Source organism: Macaca fascicularis, chromosome 14 (assembly GCF_037993035.2).
Source record: "Macaca fascicularis isolate 582-1 chromosome 14, T2T-MFA8v1.1".
Lineage (NCBI taxonomy): Eukaryota > Metazoa > Chordata > Mammalia > Primates > Cercopithecidae > Macaca > Macaca fascicularis.
The window spans coordinates 54,328,248-54,345,406 of NC_088388.1; the positions used below are offsets into that span (position 1 = coordinate 54,328,248).

The 17,159-nt window shown below is 48.7% G+C and overlaps 1 protein-coding gene across 6 annotated transcripts in view; it reads left to right on the forward strand.

The window, feature by feature from the left end:
• The window catches only part of GALNT18 (polypeptide N-acetylgalactosaminyltransferase 18), a 362,191-nt gene that overhangs the window by 174,534 nt on the left and 170,498 nt on the right, over positions 1-17,159 (forward strand). For all 6 annotated transcript variants that reach the window (XM_065528547.2, XM_065528548.2, XM_005578608.4 and 3 more), the window contains one exon: positions 8,006-8,198. In XM_065528547.2, coding sequence (XP_065384619.1) covers positions 8,006-8,198 — 193 coding nt within the window. The remainder of the gene's footprint in view (positions 1-8,005; positions 8,199-17,159) is intronic.

Here is a 17,159-nt window from a genome sequence, read left to right on the forward strand (position 1 = left end):
TTGCATTCATTGCTCAAAGCTTTGCAAGCTCTTTCCTGCCCCACTTCCCACCTGTCTCCGTGAATTAGCATGGACCTGCCAGGATGTATCTGTAAGCTCCACTCTTATCAATGGGCTGTGTGTCAGGCACTGTGGGCATATCACTGAGACCACATTATGGCATTTCCCAGGTGCCCTATGTGATCGTTGGTAGAACTTTATGAAAAACAGGTCATGTACAATAAGGACTGGGCATGACCGTGGGGAAGCAAATGACCTGAGTGAGTGGGTCTCCAGAAACCCATCACTCTCATTCACAGGGGCCCACCTAGGAAGGACTCAAGCAAGTGGTAGTCAAAATATACTTGGCACACAACTGGCAAGGGACAGTACTAACCAATTGACAGGAATGCTCAACACCGCCTAGAACAGGGTCCTAGGGCTCTTGGCTGGGTCTTTGAGTTGCCGATTGGTGAAAAGAACTGGAGCGTTCCAAGAAAAGGGCCAGAGCACCTGGGGTTGCAGGCGGGCCCCGGAGGTATTCTAGGCGGCAGCTGTTTGCTACCGCTAGGAAGGTATTTCAATAGTTTAACAACTAGTATGAACCAGTACAGACCAAGTGAATAGCCTCCTGGGGACTAAAGTTTCTCCAGTCCTCAAGTCAGACAACACATCTTGGTGCATTAATTTGCAGGTAGGGCTGTGGTCAGGGCTGTGAGCTCAGGATAAGCCCCTTAACGTCTCCAGCTGCAGTTTTCTCTCATCTATGATGGGATTGATTAAACATACATTCTAGGAGAGGTAGGGGCAGTCCAGTGGAATTGGGGTACACTGGACTAGGGAATCAGCTCCAGGGATAAAGCTTTTAGAGCAGACACCCAAGATCAGCCTGCAGTTGGACCCCAAATAATGCACTTGCCATTCTGTGCTTTGTTTGTGTTGTTTGAGACAGGGTCTTGCTCTGTTAGGCTGGAGTGCAGCGACAAAGCTCACTGCAGCCTCGACCTCCTGGGCTCAAGTGATCCTCCTGCCTCAACCTCCTGAGTAGCTGGGGCTACAGGCGTACACCACCATGCTCGGCTAATTTTTGTATCTTTAGTAGAGATGGGGTTTCTGCATGTTACCCAGGCTGATCTTAAACTCCTGGGCTCAAGCAATATGCCCACCTTGGCCTCCCAAAGTGCCAGGTTTACAGGCATGAGTCACTGCACCCAGTGCCACTTTAGAGAGTACCTTTTTGTGATGCTTACCATGCTGGACTTTGGGACGCTTGCTTGTAGGTTCAGAAACTATTTCCAAATAATAACGCTAATCCCAAGGCTTTCAGTCTTGCAGTCTTCACTGTGGTTCTTCTTGTCCCCCTCCATGGGCTACCCTCAGCCTGCTGAGGCTCTGGATGCTCTGGGTCTGGCTTCTTGGTTTCAGATCTGTACAGCTACCTGTCCAGCAGCCTTGAGCCCCACAGACTGCTCTTTCCTCCTTCTGCATCCTGGTTCTTGTTGGCCTCTACTTTGGGGTGTACTGCCCTGGAGTGAGCTTGAGGATCACACTTATTCTTCAATTCAAGCACCCTTTCCTTTAGGAAGCCCCATTTCCCCTCACCTACAGATACCCAATGGCATCTTATACACCCTTGATCAGAGCATTGATTACATTCTCTATGTGTTTGCTTTTCCCACTAAGTTGGATGCTATATGAGGATAGGGAACACATCTGAGTAATCTTAATATTTCAATACCCAAGCAGTAAGCTTGGCATAGAATAAACTTGCTTAAATATTCATTGCTTAGCTGATAAAAGGGGCTAACACCCTTTGTGGGCAAAGCTGACAGTGAGTTCCAAGGCCCGGCAAACAAGGGAAGCACAGCCATCATGGAGCCTCTCTGAATAGGGCTGGCCAAACTGCAGCTCCCTGCACCCTGGGGATGAGCAGGAATGACTGCTCGCTGGGTCCCTCAGGGAGAATTTCAATGTCAACAATGAGGAAGGAGTCAGCCTGTTTGCCTGTTAATGTCAGAAATGTCATGCTTTGCACAGACCCATCAACTGTACCTTTCTCTTCAAGGGTAGAGTGATTAGTGTCCTCTGGAGGGAATCCTCCCTTCAGGGCTTGATGGTGAGGATTTCTGTAACAAGCACCTTGGAGACTGAGGAGACTCAGGACGGAAGACAGGTATCAACATGTCTGCCAGAGCTCTGGGGACACCGCGGGCTGGGTTTCAAGGAAGGATGAGAACTCCTGGCCTGATTCCCTGGCTCTCTGTGGCTCTGTGGTTTGAGCTGGACACTTCCTGAGGGCATCTTAGGTCAGTTTTCTAGAGTCTCTGGGTCTTTCCACCTCATTGCCCTTTGTGCCTGGGTTTCTGGGAGGAGGGATTTTTGGACCCTTTAGTGGAGTCTTTTTGATTCTGAGCCTTTCTTGGTGAGATTTGAAAGAGAGACAGAGAGGGGCAAGAAGAAGACACAGCTTCCTTCTCTCCCTGCCTCCCTCTTTATCTTCCTTCTCCCTATATTTTGGGGTAATTACTCCGTGCACAGTCCTATTCTGGATGCTTGGGAGAGAAGCCCAGTCATTCTCCAGTATAAGAAATTTACAGATGAGTCCTGGGAGAGCAGTGGAGATTGCTTACCACTGACCATATTTTGTGGAACTACCTGAAAAGCTCTTAAGTGTGCCCTGTCAGTCTGTGTAACTGTGCACAATCATTTGCTTAAGTGAACTGGGGAGGAATTAACCACACACAGCTGGAATTTGCCCTGGCCATACCTTCACTGGCTTTGTGCTCCTACCTGCTGGCACAGGACTGCAGTCCCCTTTCCACTCCCTCTGAAAGTTTTGGGGAATCTCTAGTAGGCAGGAGGCTGTCTGACTCCCACCACAACCCACTGCTAATGCCCTGTTCATTCATTTTACTGGTATTGGTTGAGCACGTACTAGGTGCCAGATGCTGTTCTGAGTCTGAGGGACTCAACAGAGAACAAAGCAAATCCCTGACCTCACAGAGCCATGTTCTGGTCAGGGAAACAAACAACAAGCAAAATGAATGGAGACTGTATTAGTCTGTTCTCATGCTGCTGAAAAAGACATAAGTGAGACTGGGTAATTTATAAAGAAAAGGAGGCTTAATGAACTCACAGTTCCACAAAGCTGGGGAGGCCTCACAACCATGGTGGAAGGTGAAGGAGGAGCAAAAGCATGTCTTACATGGTGACAGGGAAGAGAGTGTGTGCAGGGAAGCTCCCCTTTATAAAACCATCAGATCTCTTGAGGCTTATTCACTATCATGAGAACAGCACGGGAAAGACCTACTCCCATAATTCAACTACCTCCACCAGGTCCCTCCCACAACATATGGGAATTATGGGAGCTACAATTCAACATGAGATTTGGGTGGGGACACAGCCAAACCATATCACAGACTATATATGTAAAAACTGGGAAGAGGGCTGGATGTTCAGGATAGGGCTTGCTGAGAAAGCGACTTTTGAGTAAAGACATAGAAGTGAGGGAACTGGCCAGAAGCATGTGCAGGGAAATGCTGGAGCTGAGGCACCCAGGTGAGATGTGCCTGGTGAGGCTGATGAGTGGCCCGTGTGGCTGGAAAGGAGAAAACCAGGGGCAGAGATGGCATGTGAGTGCTGGGCCTTGCAGGCATTTAACAAGAAGGCGGTGGAGGCCCTTGGAGGGTTCTGATCAGAGAAGGACATGGCATGGTAATGTTTCCCCTGGCCCAGGGGTCTCCTCAGGCCCCACTGGGGGCTCCCCAACCTACCCTAATCACATCATTCCTTTCCTTCCGCCTTCCCTGACTCAAGCACTGCTTGGGCCCCAAGCGTGGCTGTCTGGTGAAGCAGCCCCTTCACTTTCCCTTTCATCCTATTTCTCCTTGGGGCCCAGACAAGCACTCAGGGCTGGGTGAGGGCAGGGGGTGAGTAACAGCTTCTGTGTTGTGCTCGGAATCCTCCAAATACTCTCTTCCACACGCTCTGGCTTTGCAGCTCACAGAGTTCATTGTGCCCTGCTCAATCTCTGCCTTGAATGGGCCCTCCTGGGGAGTCCTCAGTCCCTGGAGATGTGCTTCTCTTAAGTCACCTCATCAGTTGGTCAGACACGCCCAGGTAGGTCTGAATCTTTGCAGGGGCTTCTGCCGGAGTCCACTCCTGGAAGGTGCCTCATCCCTAGATGTCAGACATCAGAGGGTCTGAGTATCACCAGATGTGCCAGACACCCCAGGACCCCTGTGGAGGACCCAGCCCAGACACTTCTCCGAGGCCTCTTTGCCTATCCCCCTTATGTCAAAGATGATCCCCTTTGCTGGATGACCATATAGGCCTGCTTTCTCACTGGAGACAGGAGTGGAGTCTAGGTCTGGTTAAGCATAGACCACTTGTCTGTGGACATGGAGAGCCTTCATGTGGGGCTGGATGGCATCAGCATCTTCCAGAGCTGGAGACCTTGGCAAGGTCACCTTCCCATCTGAACTCCAGCGGTCCGATAGGGCTGTGGGCTTCATGGGGGCTTCAGCAATGTTTATGGAGAGCTTACTATGTGCCAGGCACTGTGCCAGGCTCCTTACCTGGCCATCTCATTTATCCTCACAAATGTTCCGTGAGGAAGGCACTATTATTATCAACCCCATTTTCCAGAAGACGAAACTGAGGGTCGGTGAGGTGGACCAAACTGGCAAATGGTAGAGCTGGAGGATAAACACTAGGATTCTGACTCCACAGCCAGTGTTCTTAACCAATTCTTTGGAAGTAAAGAAAAATTAAATAGAGTTCAGAGAGGTAAGGCCTCCTTACCTGAGGAGAGTCAACTCTAAGGTACAGGGCAGACAGGGCTGGGGAAAGGTTCAGAGGTGGCACACTTTTTTTTTTTTTTTTAAAAAGAATCAGATAGTGTTTTCAGATTCTCAGGTCATATCTTCTCTGTCATACATACTCAACTCTGCTCTTCAGCTCCAAAGAGAATATGTTAACAAGTGGATGTGACTGTGTTCTAATAAAACTTTATTTACAAAAACAAGTGGTGGCCCTTGGACCATGGTTTGCCACTCCTGGTGTAGAGAAAAGAATGTGGAGTTTGGAGGAGCCAGGCCTTTATTCGATGTCACTGACACACTGGGTGGCCTTGGATTAGACATTTAACCTTTTCACTTTTGGTTTCATCATGTCTAATCACTATGGGTTACTTATTAACTGATATATTTTGAAATGATTGATTGAGTCCCTTTTAAGAAGCAGTTACTGTGCTAGGAGCTGGCAGTCCAGCAGGGATCAAGTCAGATGTGGTCCTGCTCTGTGGAGTTGCACCAGTGAGGAGGAAGAGAGGCAACATTCGATAAGGAAATAACCTATCGTGGTGCTTGACTCTTGGCAGAAATCCAACAAATATTACATCTTTCCTGTTGTAGGCCCCCCACCTCATCTTTCAGGACTCACTGGCTTTGAGTTTGTCATCATTCTTGCCCATACTGAGTGACAAGGTAGGAGCATGTGGTGTCACCAGGACTTTAATATGTTTATAACATATTATTATGCAATGCAGGCCTAATTTTGGATCATAATTTTCCATTAACTGATCTCATTTTACTTGGTAATATCCATTTAGGTATTCGAGAGCAATAAAACTACATTTCTTTTAAATATTATATGATTCAGTTGGTTCACTGATTTAGATTTTTACTACCCCCCATTCCAAACGAATGAGTCATACATCTTTTTAGAGATAACAAGGACCTTCAAGATCATGCATGCTTATGCTACCCTTCAAGCATGCCTAGTAGGGGAGAAGAATGAGCAAGTTCGGGGATGGAGCTTTGTGCAGGCCGCTGCAATCCTGACAATGCTGTGTCTTAGAAGTGTTTGCATAGTTTGCATTTTATTCTTCAATATATCCTAATCTGTTTAATTTTCTGACTTTGCTTTTACGTTTTTAAGGAAAATTAGTCACCGAGATGGTATGCCATGTTTGTCTTTGTACTTCACGTACGTTAGCAGCCCATTGCCATATAGAGGCTGTATAGCATAGTTGGGGGACCACTGCCTGGGGAGAGTCTTCCCAGGATTGAAATCCAGCTACTGCACTTCCTTCTGTGTGAACCTGGGCGAGTTTTTTATTCTCTCTGTGCCTCACTTTCTTTATATATAAAATGAAGATGACAACAATTCCTACCCTATAGGGTGAGATGAGTTGATAAGAAAAAATGCTGGCTCATGGTAGGAGTGAGCACTCGGCAAGTGTTAGCTCTGATGGTTATCCCAGGAGTTACAGGGGTGTCCCATTTAGAGGACGTGGCCTGGAGAGGTACCTTATGCATGTGCACCCAGTGAGTTCAGCACCTGGGAGTTCGTTTACAGATCTTTTTGCATCTCGCACACTGAGATTTCTGGCATCTCTGCTTTCAGGATCATGGGCTTGCTAAGTCCCCTTCTACTCTTGATGGCATCTGCCTGCTTCCGGTGATGGAGGCTTCCTGCCACTGGAGCACCCCTTCCATGGTAGGAGGAGCCTGTGTTTTGGAAGGCTCTCCCTTTTGTTCCCAGGCAGTCTCCTCTCTTCCAGATGGGTTTTCAGGAGAGCATCACAAGTGGAGGTGGCAGTTGATAGCCCCAAGCTCTCCAGCCTGGAAGACCTCAGAATGCTAACCCCTTGCCCATCTCCAGCCTGTACCTAGGTGCGCCATGCACCCATTGGCTCCATACAGGCCAACGAGGGGATGTGGGCAGGTGTCCCAAGCCTGCCTCTCCTGCCTGTCTCTCCTGTCCCTGACCCACTTCTGTTTTTTCTGGTCGCTGTCTCATTCCAGGCTCCTGGCTCCATCTCTTACTTCCCTCATGAATTTGTGAGCATAGAAGGCCCTGTCCAGTGGGCTTGCCATCTCTGTCCAATTTCTCTGATTTCTGACCTCAAATGATTCACCTGATGACCTGTCCCAGGGAACTAATTCCAAAGTCCTGGACTATCAGTCTATGTCCTGGCAAGATCTCTTTTAGCTCCCATAAAAGAGAGATCTCAATAACCCTCCCTTGCTATAATAACCCTAACTGCCATTGGCTGTGCACTTGTTCTGAGACATAAACTGATCTAAATGCTTTATACACTTTATTTAATGGAATCCTCACAATCTCTGGAGGGTGGTTGGGTATTATCATCTCCGCATTCTAGGTGGGAGAATTTGGGCCTTGGGAGGTTGACTGTGCTATGGTCACGTAGCCAGTACGTGGTGGAGCAGTGACTGGAATCCATGACGGTGTGACTTCAAAGTCTCTGCTCTTACCGTTAGTGATGCCCCTCCATTTTTCTGGGACATTCCTGGGAAACCACGCGCTGGCCTTGAGCTGCCTCCACCAAGTCCACCAGGGCTCCCATGAGCAGGGCCCAGAGCGTAGGGCAGGCTGGGTGTGGCTTGACTGTCACCTGTGTCATGGATCCGCTATTCTGGTGGGCAGTGTCTAGAAGCAGCAGGAGGCAGTCTGGCTGGGGTGCTGATAGTCAGGCGAATGTCACATGGTGCACCAGGCAACTCACTGCAGGACCAGATGGTGAAGAGAGAGGGAGAAAGACTGGCAAGAACTGGGTGGAGGAGTAGACTCCCAGCTTGGGTGCCTCAATGTGGGGTGGGCTCAGGAATTGCAGGAAATGGGGGTACAAGCTAGGGACAGAGAAGCAGATGCCCAGTTTGAGGGCTGGGGCCAACATCTCTGGCAGGGAGGCAGACTGGGGAAAAAGGGGGTTCTGACTTGAAGCCATGGGGCATCAGGGTCACATCCATTAGCTTCTCAGCAGACCTTGTCAGGTGTATTTCTCGATCTCCTGTGCCTGGTGGTTGTGGGTTAGATGAATGCATGGATTCGTGGATGAATGGGTCTTTGGAAAGCATGAAAACCCAAGTCAGCCCCGACCCCTGAAAGAAGGGGCTAAGATTGTTTTACCAAAGGCTGTTTGTGAGGAAGGGAAAGGGATTGTCATGACACATGCAGGGGTGCACTCTGACCCACTGTGTCCTGTTCCTTCTTTCTCCAGAGGCTCCTGCCAAGCCTGAGGAGGCAGAGGCCGAGCCCTTCACAGACTCCTCTCTGTTTGCACACTGGGGCCAGGAGCTCAGCCCCGAAGGCCGGCGTGTGGCCCTGAAGCAGTTCCAGTACTACGGCTACAATGCCTACCTCAGCGACCGCCTGCCCCTGGACCGACCCCTGCCTGACCTCAGACCCAGTGGGTGAGCAGAGTCAGTGACCGGGACCTTGTCGACCTGCCTGTGGGGAGATGGGGTCCCCAGAGTGCTGGGAACAGAGCCAGGACTGGGCACCTGGATTCCTGGGTCCCTTTCCTGCTTAAACCAGGGCCTGTCCCCTTGGCTTGCATTAGGCAAGTCACTCTCCTCTTCCCTCAGCCTCAGTTTCTCCATTAGCTGAGTAGGGGCAAAGCTTTCTTCCAGTAGAGATTTTGAGGATTAACAACTTAATTTACTCCTTAAGGGCACAACAGTCATCTCACATTCCTGTTAATATGTCATTTTAACCCAATTAGTTGCATTTTTATGAATAATCTTTTTTTCTGTAAATTAGTTTTTAAAGTACATCCGTCTTGCGGGGCTAACAAGTCGTTACATCTAACAGACAAGTCTGTCTTGACTTCTCTCTTTGTTACAGAAGGATGTTCCTTTAAGGTTCAGTGAGAATTCTTATTACTCCCAATTATTAAAAATATGGGCACGTACCTCAGCTGAGAAAATCTCATTAATTTTTGTGAGCTCCCCCCACAGTGTTTCCCCCTCTTTCTCCTCATTTTTACATTTTATTTTTTAAAGCTGCAAACCATGGTGAGCTTATATCTGGAGTCTTGGAGAAAGGTCTTGCTGCTGGGTTTGCAGACTGTGTTTTTTTAGGGAGAAGATCCAGTTCAGCTCCACAGATATTCATTGAACACCTGCTATATACTGTATACTTGGGTATGGTTGGTTGTGGCTCAGAGAGAACTGGACTGGGCTAGGATGAAAGAGCAGCTGAGGATGTCCAAAGGGAGAGAAGAATATGCTTTCACTTGCAGGTCATTTATTAAGCACTTCTGTGCCAGCATAATCTAGGTACAGGGATGATACGGTTTGGCTGTGTCTCCACCCAAATCTCATCTTGGATTGTGGTTCCCATAATCCCCACATGTTGTGGGAGGGACCAGGTAGGAGGTAACTGAATCATGGGGGTAGTTTCCCCCATACTGTTCCCACGATAGTAAGTTCTCGTGAGATCTGATGGTTTTATAAGCATCTGGCATTTTCCCTGCTGGCTCTCATTCTCTCTCCTGCCACCCTGTGAAGAGGTGCCTTCCACCATGATTGTAAGTTTCCTGAGGCCTCCCAGACATGTGGAACTGTGAGTCAATTGAAACTCTTTCCTTTATAAATGACCCAGTCAGAGGTATTTCTTCATAGCAGCATGAGAATGGACTAACACAAGGGACAAAGCAGTGAACAAAGCATACAGAAACCCCTGCTTCACAGAGCTGGCATTCTAGTTGGGGGGAGACAGAGAGTAAACAAAACAAAGAAGTCAAATATGTAGTATGTTAGATGGTGGTGAGTGCTGTGGAGAAATATAAAGTCGGAGAGAGAGACACCTGGGACAAGAGTGGGGAGTTGCAATTTTTCCTGGGTGGTCAGGGAAGACCTCACTAAGAGGTGACATTTGAGCAAAGACCTGGAGGAGAAGAGGAAGCAAGCCACGGGGGTACTGTTGGAGGATGGGGGGAGTACCTTTCAGGCAGAGGAAGTGGCAAGTACAAAGGCCCTGAGGCAGAAGCATGCATGCCATGTCGTGTTTGAAGAAGAGGAAGGAGGCCCCTGTGGCTGGAACGAGGTGTGCAAGGGGGCAGTAGTTGGAGATGAGGCCAGAGGAGCAACAGGAAGCAGATCATTAGGGCAAAGTTTCTCAACCTTGCTGAACATTCTACACATCAGGAGAACCTTAAAAAATAATCCTGATGTGAAGGCCACACCCCAGACCAATTAGATAAGTGTTTCTGGGGGGGCACTCAGCTTCAGTATTGTTTAGAGCTCCTGGGTGATTCCGATGTGCAGTCAAGGTGAATCCCAGGAGAAGGGCTTCATAGGCTTTTGCAAGGAGTGTGGCATTTACTCTGTGAGACAGAGATCCATGGGAAGGGCTTGAGCAGATTAGCAATATGCTCTGATTGTCACTTGCAAAGGTGCCTCTGGCTGCTATGCTGAAAACAGGCTGAAGGGGCAAGGCTGGGAGCATGGAGACCAGTTAGGAGGCTTCCAGGTGAGAGGCGATGGTGGTTTGGACCATGATGGCAGCAGGGGAGGTGCTGAGATGGGGTTGGATTTTGGAAATATCCTGAAGGTGACCTCAGCTAAGTGCCACAGGGCCTCAGTCCGCAGAGGAGCTGCAGAGACCACTCCTGGGGCTGGAGAGGAGCTGGTCTGATGGGGGGAGCACATAGGGGCTCTGGAAAAGGAGTAATCAGAAATAGGGCCCTCTAGTTCCTGCAGGGGACTTGGCCATGACCTCGGCCAGAAGAAGACCCATGGACTTTTCGGTCAATCTGATACAAAACACAGGCACAGCTCAATACATATTTGTTCAAAATCAAAGGGAAAATGAAAAGGAAGCCAAGGAAAGGGTAGATTTTACAGATTGTAACCTGGTTATAACAACAACTGGGATTCACACAGTGCTGGACGTGCCAATAGTACCTTCCCATTTGGACCACGTCAACACTGCAGGGAAGGTACACCAGGCAATGGTAGATTCTTCCCATTTGAGTTGAAGAAAACAGAAGAGAAGAAGGAGTGTTGTCTGAGGTCACACAGTAAGATAAGCAGCCGAGCTGAGCCTTGAACCCATGTCTCAGATGCCGGATCGTGGCTTTGACATCGGCCTACCACTGTTTATTTTGACTGTGCACAATGCAGCATTGTGCACAGTAAGAGCCCAGGTGGGAGCCCTTCATCTTTGACTGAGAGAAGTGCCCCACCCACTCTCACCTGTGGGAGGAATTTGCCTGAGAGAGGGAGGAACTTTGAAGGACTTTAGGTGGGCAGAATTCTGCAGTTTTCTCCTGAGCTGCTGGAGAGGAGCAATCGTCCTTATAGAAAGACCTTCCCTCTGCACAGAACTTCACAGTCTGTGGAGCTTCCACACCTCCCCCGTGGCACCAAGCAACTTCTGTCAGCCCCTTTTTCTAGAGAGAAAAACATAATCTCTGATAAAAGGCAGAGCAGAGCCTCCTCGCTCCTCAGGGAGGGCTCTGTGAAAGTGGCTTTAACAACGGAGGGTTCTCTTTGCACATGTACTTGGAAGGCTCTGTCTAGCTCTATTTCAGCTCACGTGCCAGACGCATGCCTAAGATTGGAGAGCTGTTGGTGAACCACACAAAACAAGTATGTGCTTAGGTAAAACAGTGCCTCCCTTTGTCTGTTAATTTCCATAAAAACATCCCTGCCTTGTAACAAGGCCATTGCTTGGCTCATCCTGCTTAATTCATTTTGGAAACATCTTTTCAAAATTTTACTCTTATCCTATTTCAAACAACACTGGCAAACATTTATATAGGATGAGCCATGTTTTCAGGCATATGTTTGTCACTTAATTTATAAGCGCTCCTTGAGTCTTCACAGTAAAACCTTCTGAGGTAGGTCCTATGATTAGCCTCCATCTTACAGAAGAGGAAACTGAGGCATGGGGAGATGATATCTCCTGCCCAAGGTCACTAGTGGCGGAGCTGGGGCAGGTGGTCTGGCAACGGAATTTGTGCATGTAACCACTGTCCTACACTGCCTTGAGGCGTCCATTTGTGTCACTCTAATGGGAGCGGCAGGCCCACTTTAGCAATATAGCAGTGAGCATTTACTGATCAGTTTTGGAAGAAGGAAGGTTGGCGTCTACATGTTGGCAAAAACTGTTTTAGTGAACATGAAACCAAGGCTTGTTGCCAAGGCTTAGGATGATGCCTGGGCTCTGGCTAATGTTGAGATTTGGACTGAGAGGGTGGGTCAGCATGTGGAGAGGAAGCCCACAGTCACTGCAGTCTCTGGAAGATTCATGCTGTGTGGCTCTGCCATAGCCGGAGTCCCTGTGCCTCTTGTGAATTCTGGTTTGCTCTTCGAGACTTCTGTCCCTGCTGCTTGTGTTGTGTACTTTGCTCTTGGTATTCTTGGCTCTACTCTTCCAAATTCTAACCCTGATGTTATTCTTGGCTTCCTTCCTAGATCAGAAAGTGAGTGCTCAGAATCCTGCCCACCCTCCTTTCTCTCACCTCTAGCTAGTCACTTACTTTGTCTCCTTTTTTTCTTGGTGCTGAAAGATGTAATCTGACCCAGCTTGTCATGTGGCTTAGATAGGACCACACTGTGCTCAGTGCCTTATACACAAGACAGGACACAACTAGAAGGAAAACATCAGTCCAGCCAGTTGCTAGGCCCATTTATTTTTTCATCCAGCCAACATTTACTGAGCACGCATTGTGTGCCAGACACTCAACAAAGCACCAGACGGATATCTCCTGGAGTTTACACTGAGATGGGAACCCAGACAGAGGTGGTGGGAGGGCGAGGTAGTCACAAAGTCTGCTGACCATTTCCCAGGCTCCATGGCAGGGAGGACTTGTCCTCGCAGGCTTTTAGTAAGGCAGGGGCCTGGACGTGATGGCCACAGAAGCCCTGTCCCTCTGGTGCCTCTGTGGCAGGGAGGCAGGGCCTGGAGGGTGGCATCTGCAAGGCACCTCCCTGTACCCCCTCCCCTGGGGAGAGTTGTTTTAACAGTCCAGATTCTAGAGAGACATCTGGGATCTTTGAACTTTGGGGGTTCCTGGCTTCATGGATAGGCAGAATAATGGCATCCCAAAGATGTCCACATCCTAATCCCCCACACCTATGAATATGTAACAGGCATAGGAAGTGCACCAGTTTTTCCAACCTCATCTACACAAAGAGGGGACAAACTTCCTCAAGGATCCAGGCCCCTTGGCTCCTGGAGAAATCAAAATGCCATTCATCCTCCTTGTGGTGTTGCAGCAGCAGTAGAGCAGACCCCTCAGCCATCCAGGTGGGAAGACCTGGAGGAAGCAGGACACTTCAGACTCCTTTGGTGAAGCCTCCTGGACCTCATCCATGGGGGGCCTTGGCCAGGGCTGGGTAGGGGTTCACTTGCTTCCTTCCTGGTCTGGGAAGATACCTAGTCTCAGGGTTGAAGGGCAGAAAGGTTTCATCCCAGCCTGGCTGGACCCAGCTCCATCCCTCATAGCCCCATCTGCAGGCTCCAGATGTCCTGTGGCTCTCTCTGTGTGCTTCCTCCTGCCTCTCAGTGTCCACCCTCTTTCTCCTTATTGGTAGGCTCTAAAATAATCTAGGAGGGGCAGGAAGAAAAAAAGGAAACATCAAGTTTAAATTAGGGTGTGGACTACAGAGGCGTACACATGTCAAAACTCATTGAACTATACACTGAAGCTCTGTGCATTTTACTGTGTGTAAGTGAAACGTCATTCCTTTTTGAAAAATGGAGATGTGAGAAAATGACTGAGGAAGTCCTTTGCCCAAGGGGTGGAGAGGTAGGGGGAGGGGACATCTTTTGGGAGGTCACTGAGAAGATGGGTGTGAGTTGTGGAGAAGGAGGATGGTGCAGGGTGGAAGTGAGCTAGCCAGTGTGAGATGGTTCGGAAAGGTGGGCTTCCCACCCCAGTGACAGCCAGGCCAGGCAGGTGGCACATGTGTGCTCTCCAGTTCTGCGGCTTTGGCCTCAGACTCATGTCACATTCTTTTCTCCAAGAAGTGGCTGTTTCCAAACAAGAGGCACAGGAAAGTCTAAGGGATCATGGGTGTGGGTAGGAGAAGCGGGGGCTCCGGTCTCAAGCTCCAGGGTTGTGTTTCCATGGCAACTCTATCGCCACCCTCCAAGGCAGCTCAGGGCAAAGACTCTGGCAGGCACTGCCTCCTGCCTCTTGCCAGCAGATCTTCAGAGGCTCCTGAGCCTTATCAATAATGACTTTGCCGTTCTCACCAGTGTCCCCTGAGGTCCATGTCCCTCCCTCCCAGGGGTTAGGATACACTTGCTCTTGGGTTTGACAGGTGGGTTAGGGCTTGGGGTTAGGACATGAGGGGTTGGCAAAGGGGGTCAGAATATGTTCTGCAGCCCTAGGTGGGGGCAACTGGGACAGATCCACACACAGGCTCACAAAAGAGCCCTGGGTCTAGAGCTGGAGATAATCCTTTGTGAGCATCAAAGTGATAAGGAGCAGCACAGGACGGTAGCAAAGAGAGAATACAGCCCAGAGTCGGGGGCACTGGTCTGTCTGGGAGCAGGTGAGGGACCATCTCATGGGGCTGTGAGTGTTCGGTGGGCAAGGTTGTTTTAACAGTCCAGACTCGAGAGAGACATCTGGGATCTTCGAACTTTGGGGGTCCTGGCTTCATGGGTAGGCAGAATAATGGCCTCCCAGAGAGGTCCACATCCTAATCCCCCACACCTGTGAGTATGTAATGTTACACGGCACGGGGAAATTATGGCTGCAGATGGAAGGAAGGTAGCTGATCAGATGGCTTTAAACTGAGGAGGTTTTCCTGGATTCATTGTCTGGGTCCAGTCTAACCACAAGGGCACTTAAAAGTGGAAGAGGTAGGCAAAATATCAACAAGAACTGGCAATTTGAGAGACTTGAGTGGCCACTGATGGCTTTGAAGATGGGAGAGAGTCACAAGGGAAGGAATGTGAGCAGCCTTGAGTTGCTGGAAAAAGCACGAAAATGGGTCTTCCCAAGAGCCTCCAGAAAGGAATGCAGTGCTGCACACCCCAATTCCAGCCCAGCAAGACCTATGTTGGACTTCTGACCTCCAGCACTATGAGATGATAAATTTGTGTTGTTGTAAGCCACCAAGTTTGTAATCATTTGTTACAGCGACAGCATTAGTATTAGGAAACCAGGACAGTATGCAGCCGGATCCTAGAGCCAGAAGGCTCTGTGACTGGTTAATGCTGTCACTATATTAAAGTTCATAACAATAATTTTAAAACAGGGGCGCTGCATTTTCCTTTTGCACTAGGCCCCACAAATTCTGTAGCTGGTCCTGGGGGAGGAGAGAGATAGCTCCAGCAGGAGCAGGTAGGCTGTGAGTGCTGGACCGTCCCAGAGTTGCTGCGCATGAGCGAATGACTCACAAGCCGTCACCTGCTCACTTCCTGTGTGCCAGGTTCTGTGCAAACGCTTAACATCCACTTTCCTATTTAACTTCATCCTCACGTGCCTCTGGGGTTGTTATTATTATTCCGATTTTATAAAGGGAATACTGAACATTCACAAGGTTAGGAAACTTGTTCAAATTCTCACAGGTGCTATGTGGCAGAGCCAGTATTTTTATACAGGTCTGATGATTCCAGGACGCTACTTTATCACCTTGCCCTGCCCAGCCCTGCCCAGGTGAGCTTTTCTAGTTTGGGATCTTGTCTTTGTGGAGGAGACCCAGAGTCCTATGAACAATGTGTTCTCCATGAAGGCAGCTTAAGGACAAAGGGTTAAAGTAAACATTCTTAATCACGATTTTGCTATTGGGTTGAACATGCTAACTGTACAAACACAGTTAGGGGAAAACACTCTTTAACTAAAGCGCTTTGGAAAAATACTTCTGGTTCTTGTTAATGTTAATTTCATCATGGGCCAAGACTTTGATGTTATTCTTAAAAGAAATATAATCTTGAGTTATACTAATAGAAGTATAATGTTTTAAAAGAGGGAGGTGATAGCTTTGTTCTACTCTGCTGCTCAGATCACAACTGCAGAATTGGATTTTAAGAGATACTGAGAAAGTGAAGTATTTACAGGAGGACAACCCCGAAGAGAAATTGGGTAGCATGACAAACAGGTGAGATTTCTGTTTAGATTATAGAGTAGTAGTTAAAACCTGGCTCCCTGCTTTCCGAGGCCAGTCTCTCATTTATAAGCTGAGTAACAAGCTGCTTAGCCTCTCTGTGCCTTGGTTTTCCTATCTGTAAGTTAGGGATGGTACTGCAAAGTTTGTGTAATGTATGTAGAGCTCATGGGCCACTTCCTGACACATAGGAACTGCTATTTAACTTTTAGTCACTTTTATTATCTGGGTCTCTGATCTGTAAAAGAGAAGACTTGAGTGAACATGATCATGACTTTTATAACCTGAAGGACTGCTATGTGGACATAGAGCACATGGGACAGGACACTGCCCTGGCAGCAGATGAGAGCAGGACCAGACAGGCACTGCAGGACAGGTTACACAGAAGTCCCTGGGGAATGATTTCTCTCCAGTCCCAGAGTTCTGGGCGTCAGAGGCCAAGCCCTGAGCCAGGCTTTGCTAGAGAGCAAAGTTGCCCCATTCTTCCTTAGAACCCACCTTCCCCTGTCCCGGTGGATCTATCAGGACCTGCCTTTCCCTGGCCCAGCAGATCTGCTCTGCCCCACCTTCCTCAGCTGTAGGTGCTACGGGCCTGGCCTACTCACTGACAAACCCACCACATAGAGAGTCCCTAATGTGGCTTTTCCATCAGAGCCAGCTGGCTTTTGTTCCCTGGGTGGCTGTTCATTCAGCCCAGGGATCCCACATTCCACAGATCCCTAAGATGTCTTAGGGACAAATGATATCCCTGCTTCCTGTTGGTTGCTTACATTGTAAATGATTCTCTTCCCTTTTTTCCTATTTTCCATCTACATTTTACATAGCAGAGCCTTTCTCTAAATTGGTAAATTCACCTGAAAGGATGATGGTTGAACTTCTGCCTCTGGATGAAAGTTGGATGTTTTGATGATCACATGTACTTAGCAGTTTACTCATCAGCAATTCCTGCACCAAATTCTGCTCTTAGATGCAGGCCTGCCCGATTTCTCTTGCATTGCAGAACTCCCGGTTTGTAGATGTCCATTGTCTCTTCCATATCTGGGCCAGATGGAGTGTCTTGCCAAGTCTCTGAAGTCCCTGGATATACTTAGTATCCCCACCTTGCCTCCATTATCCTGTTCTTCACCCCTTTGACTTGTGGGATGATCTAGTCTTCTTGCTGCAGTCAGGCAGGGATAAATGTATGACTCAGTGATTCCATTCCCATCAGGTCATGGTGGAATTCCCATCCACAGAGCCCTTATGGACCTGAATTCTTTCTACTGTTCATATGTTCATGTGTTCATTCAGCCCATCACCAGG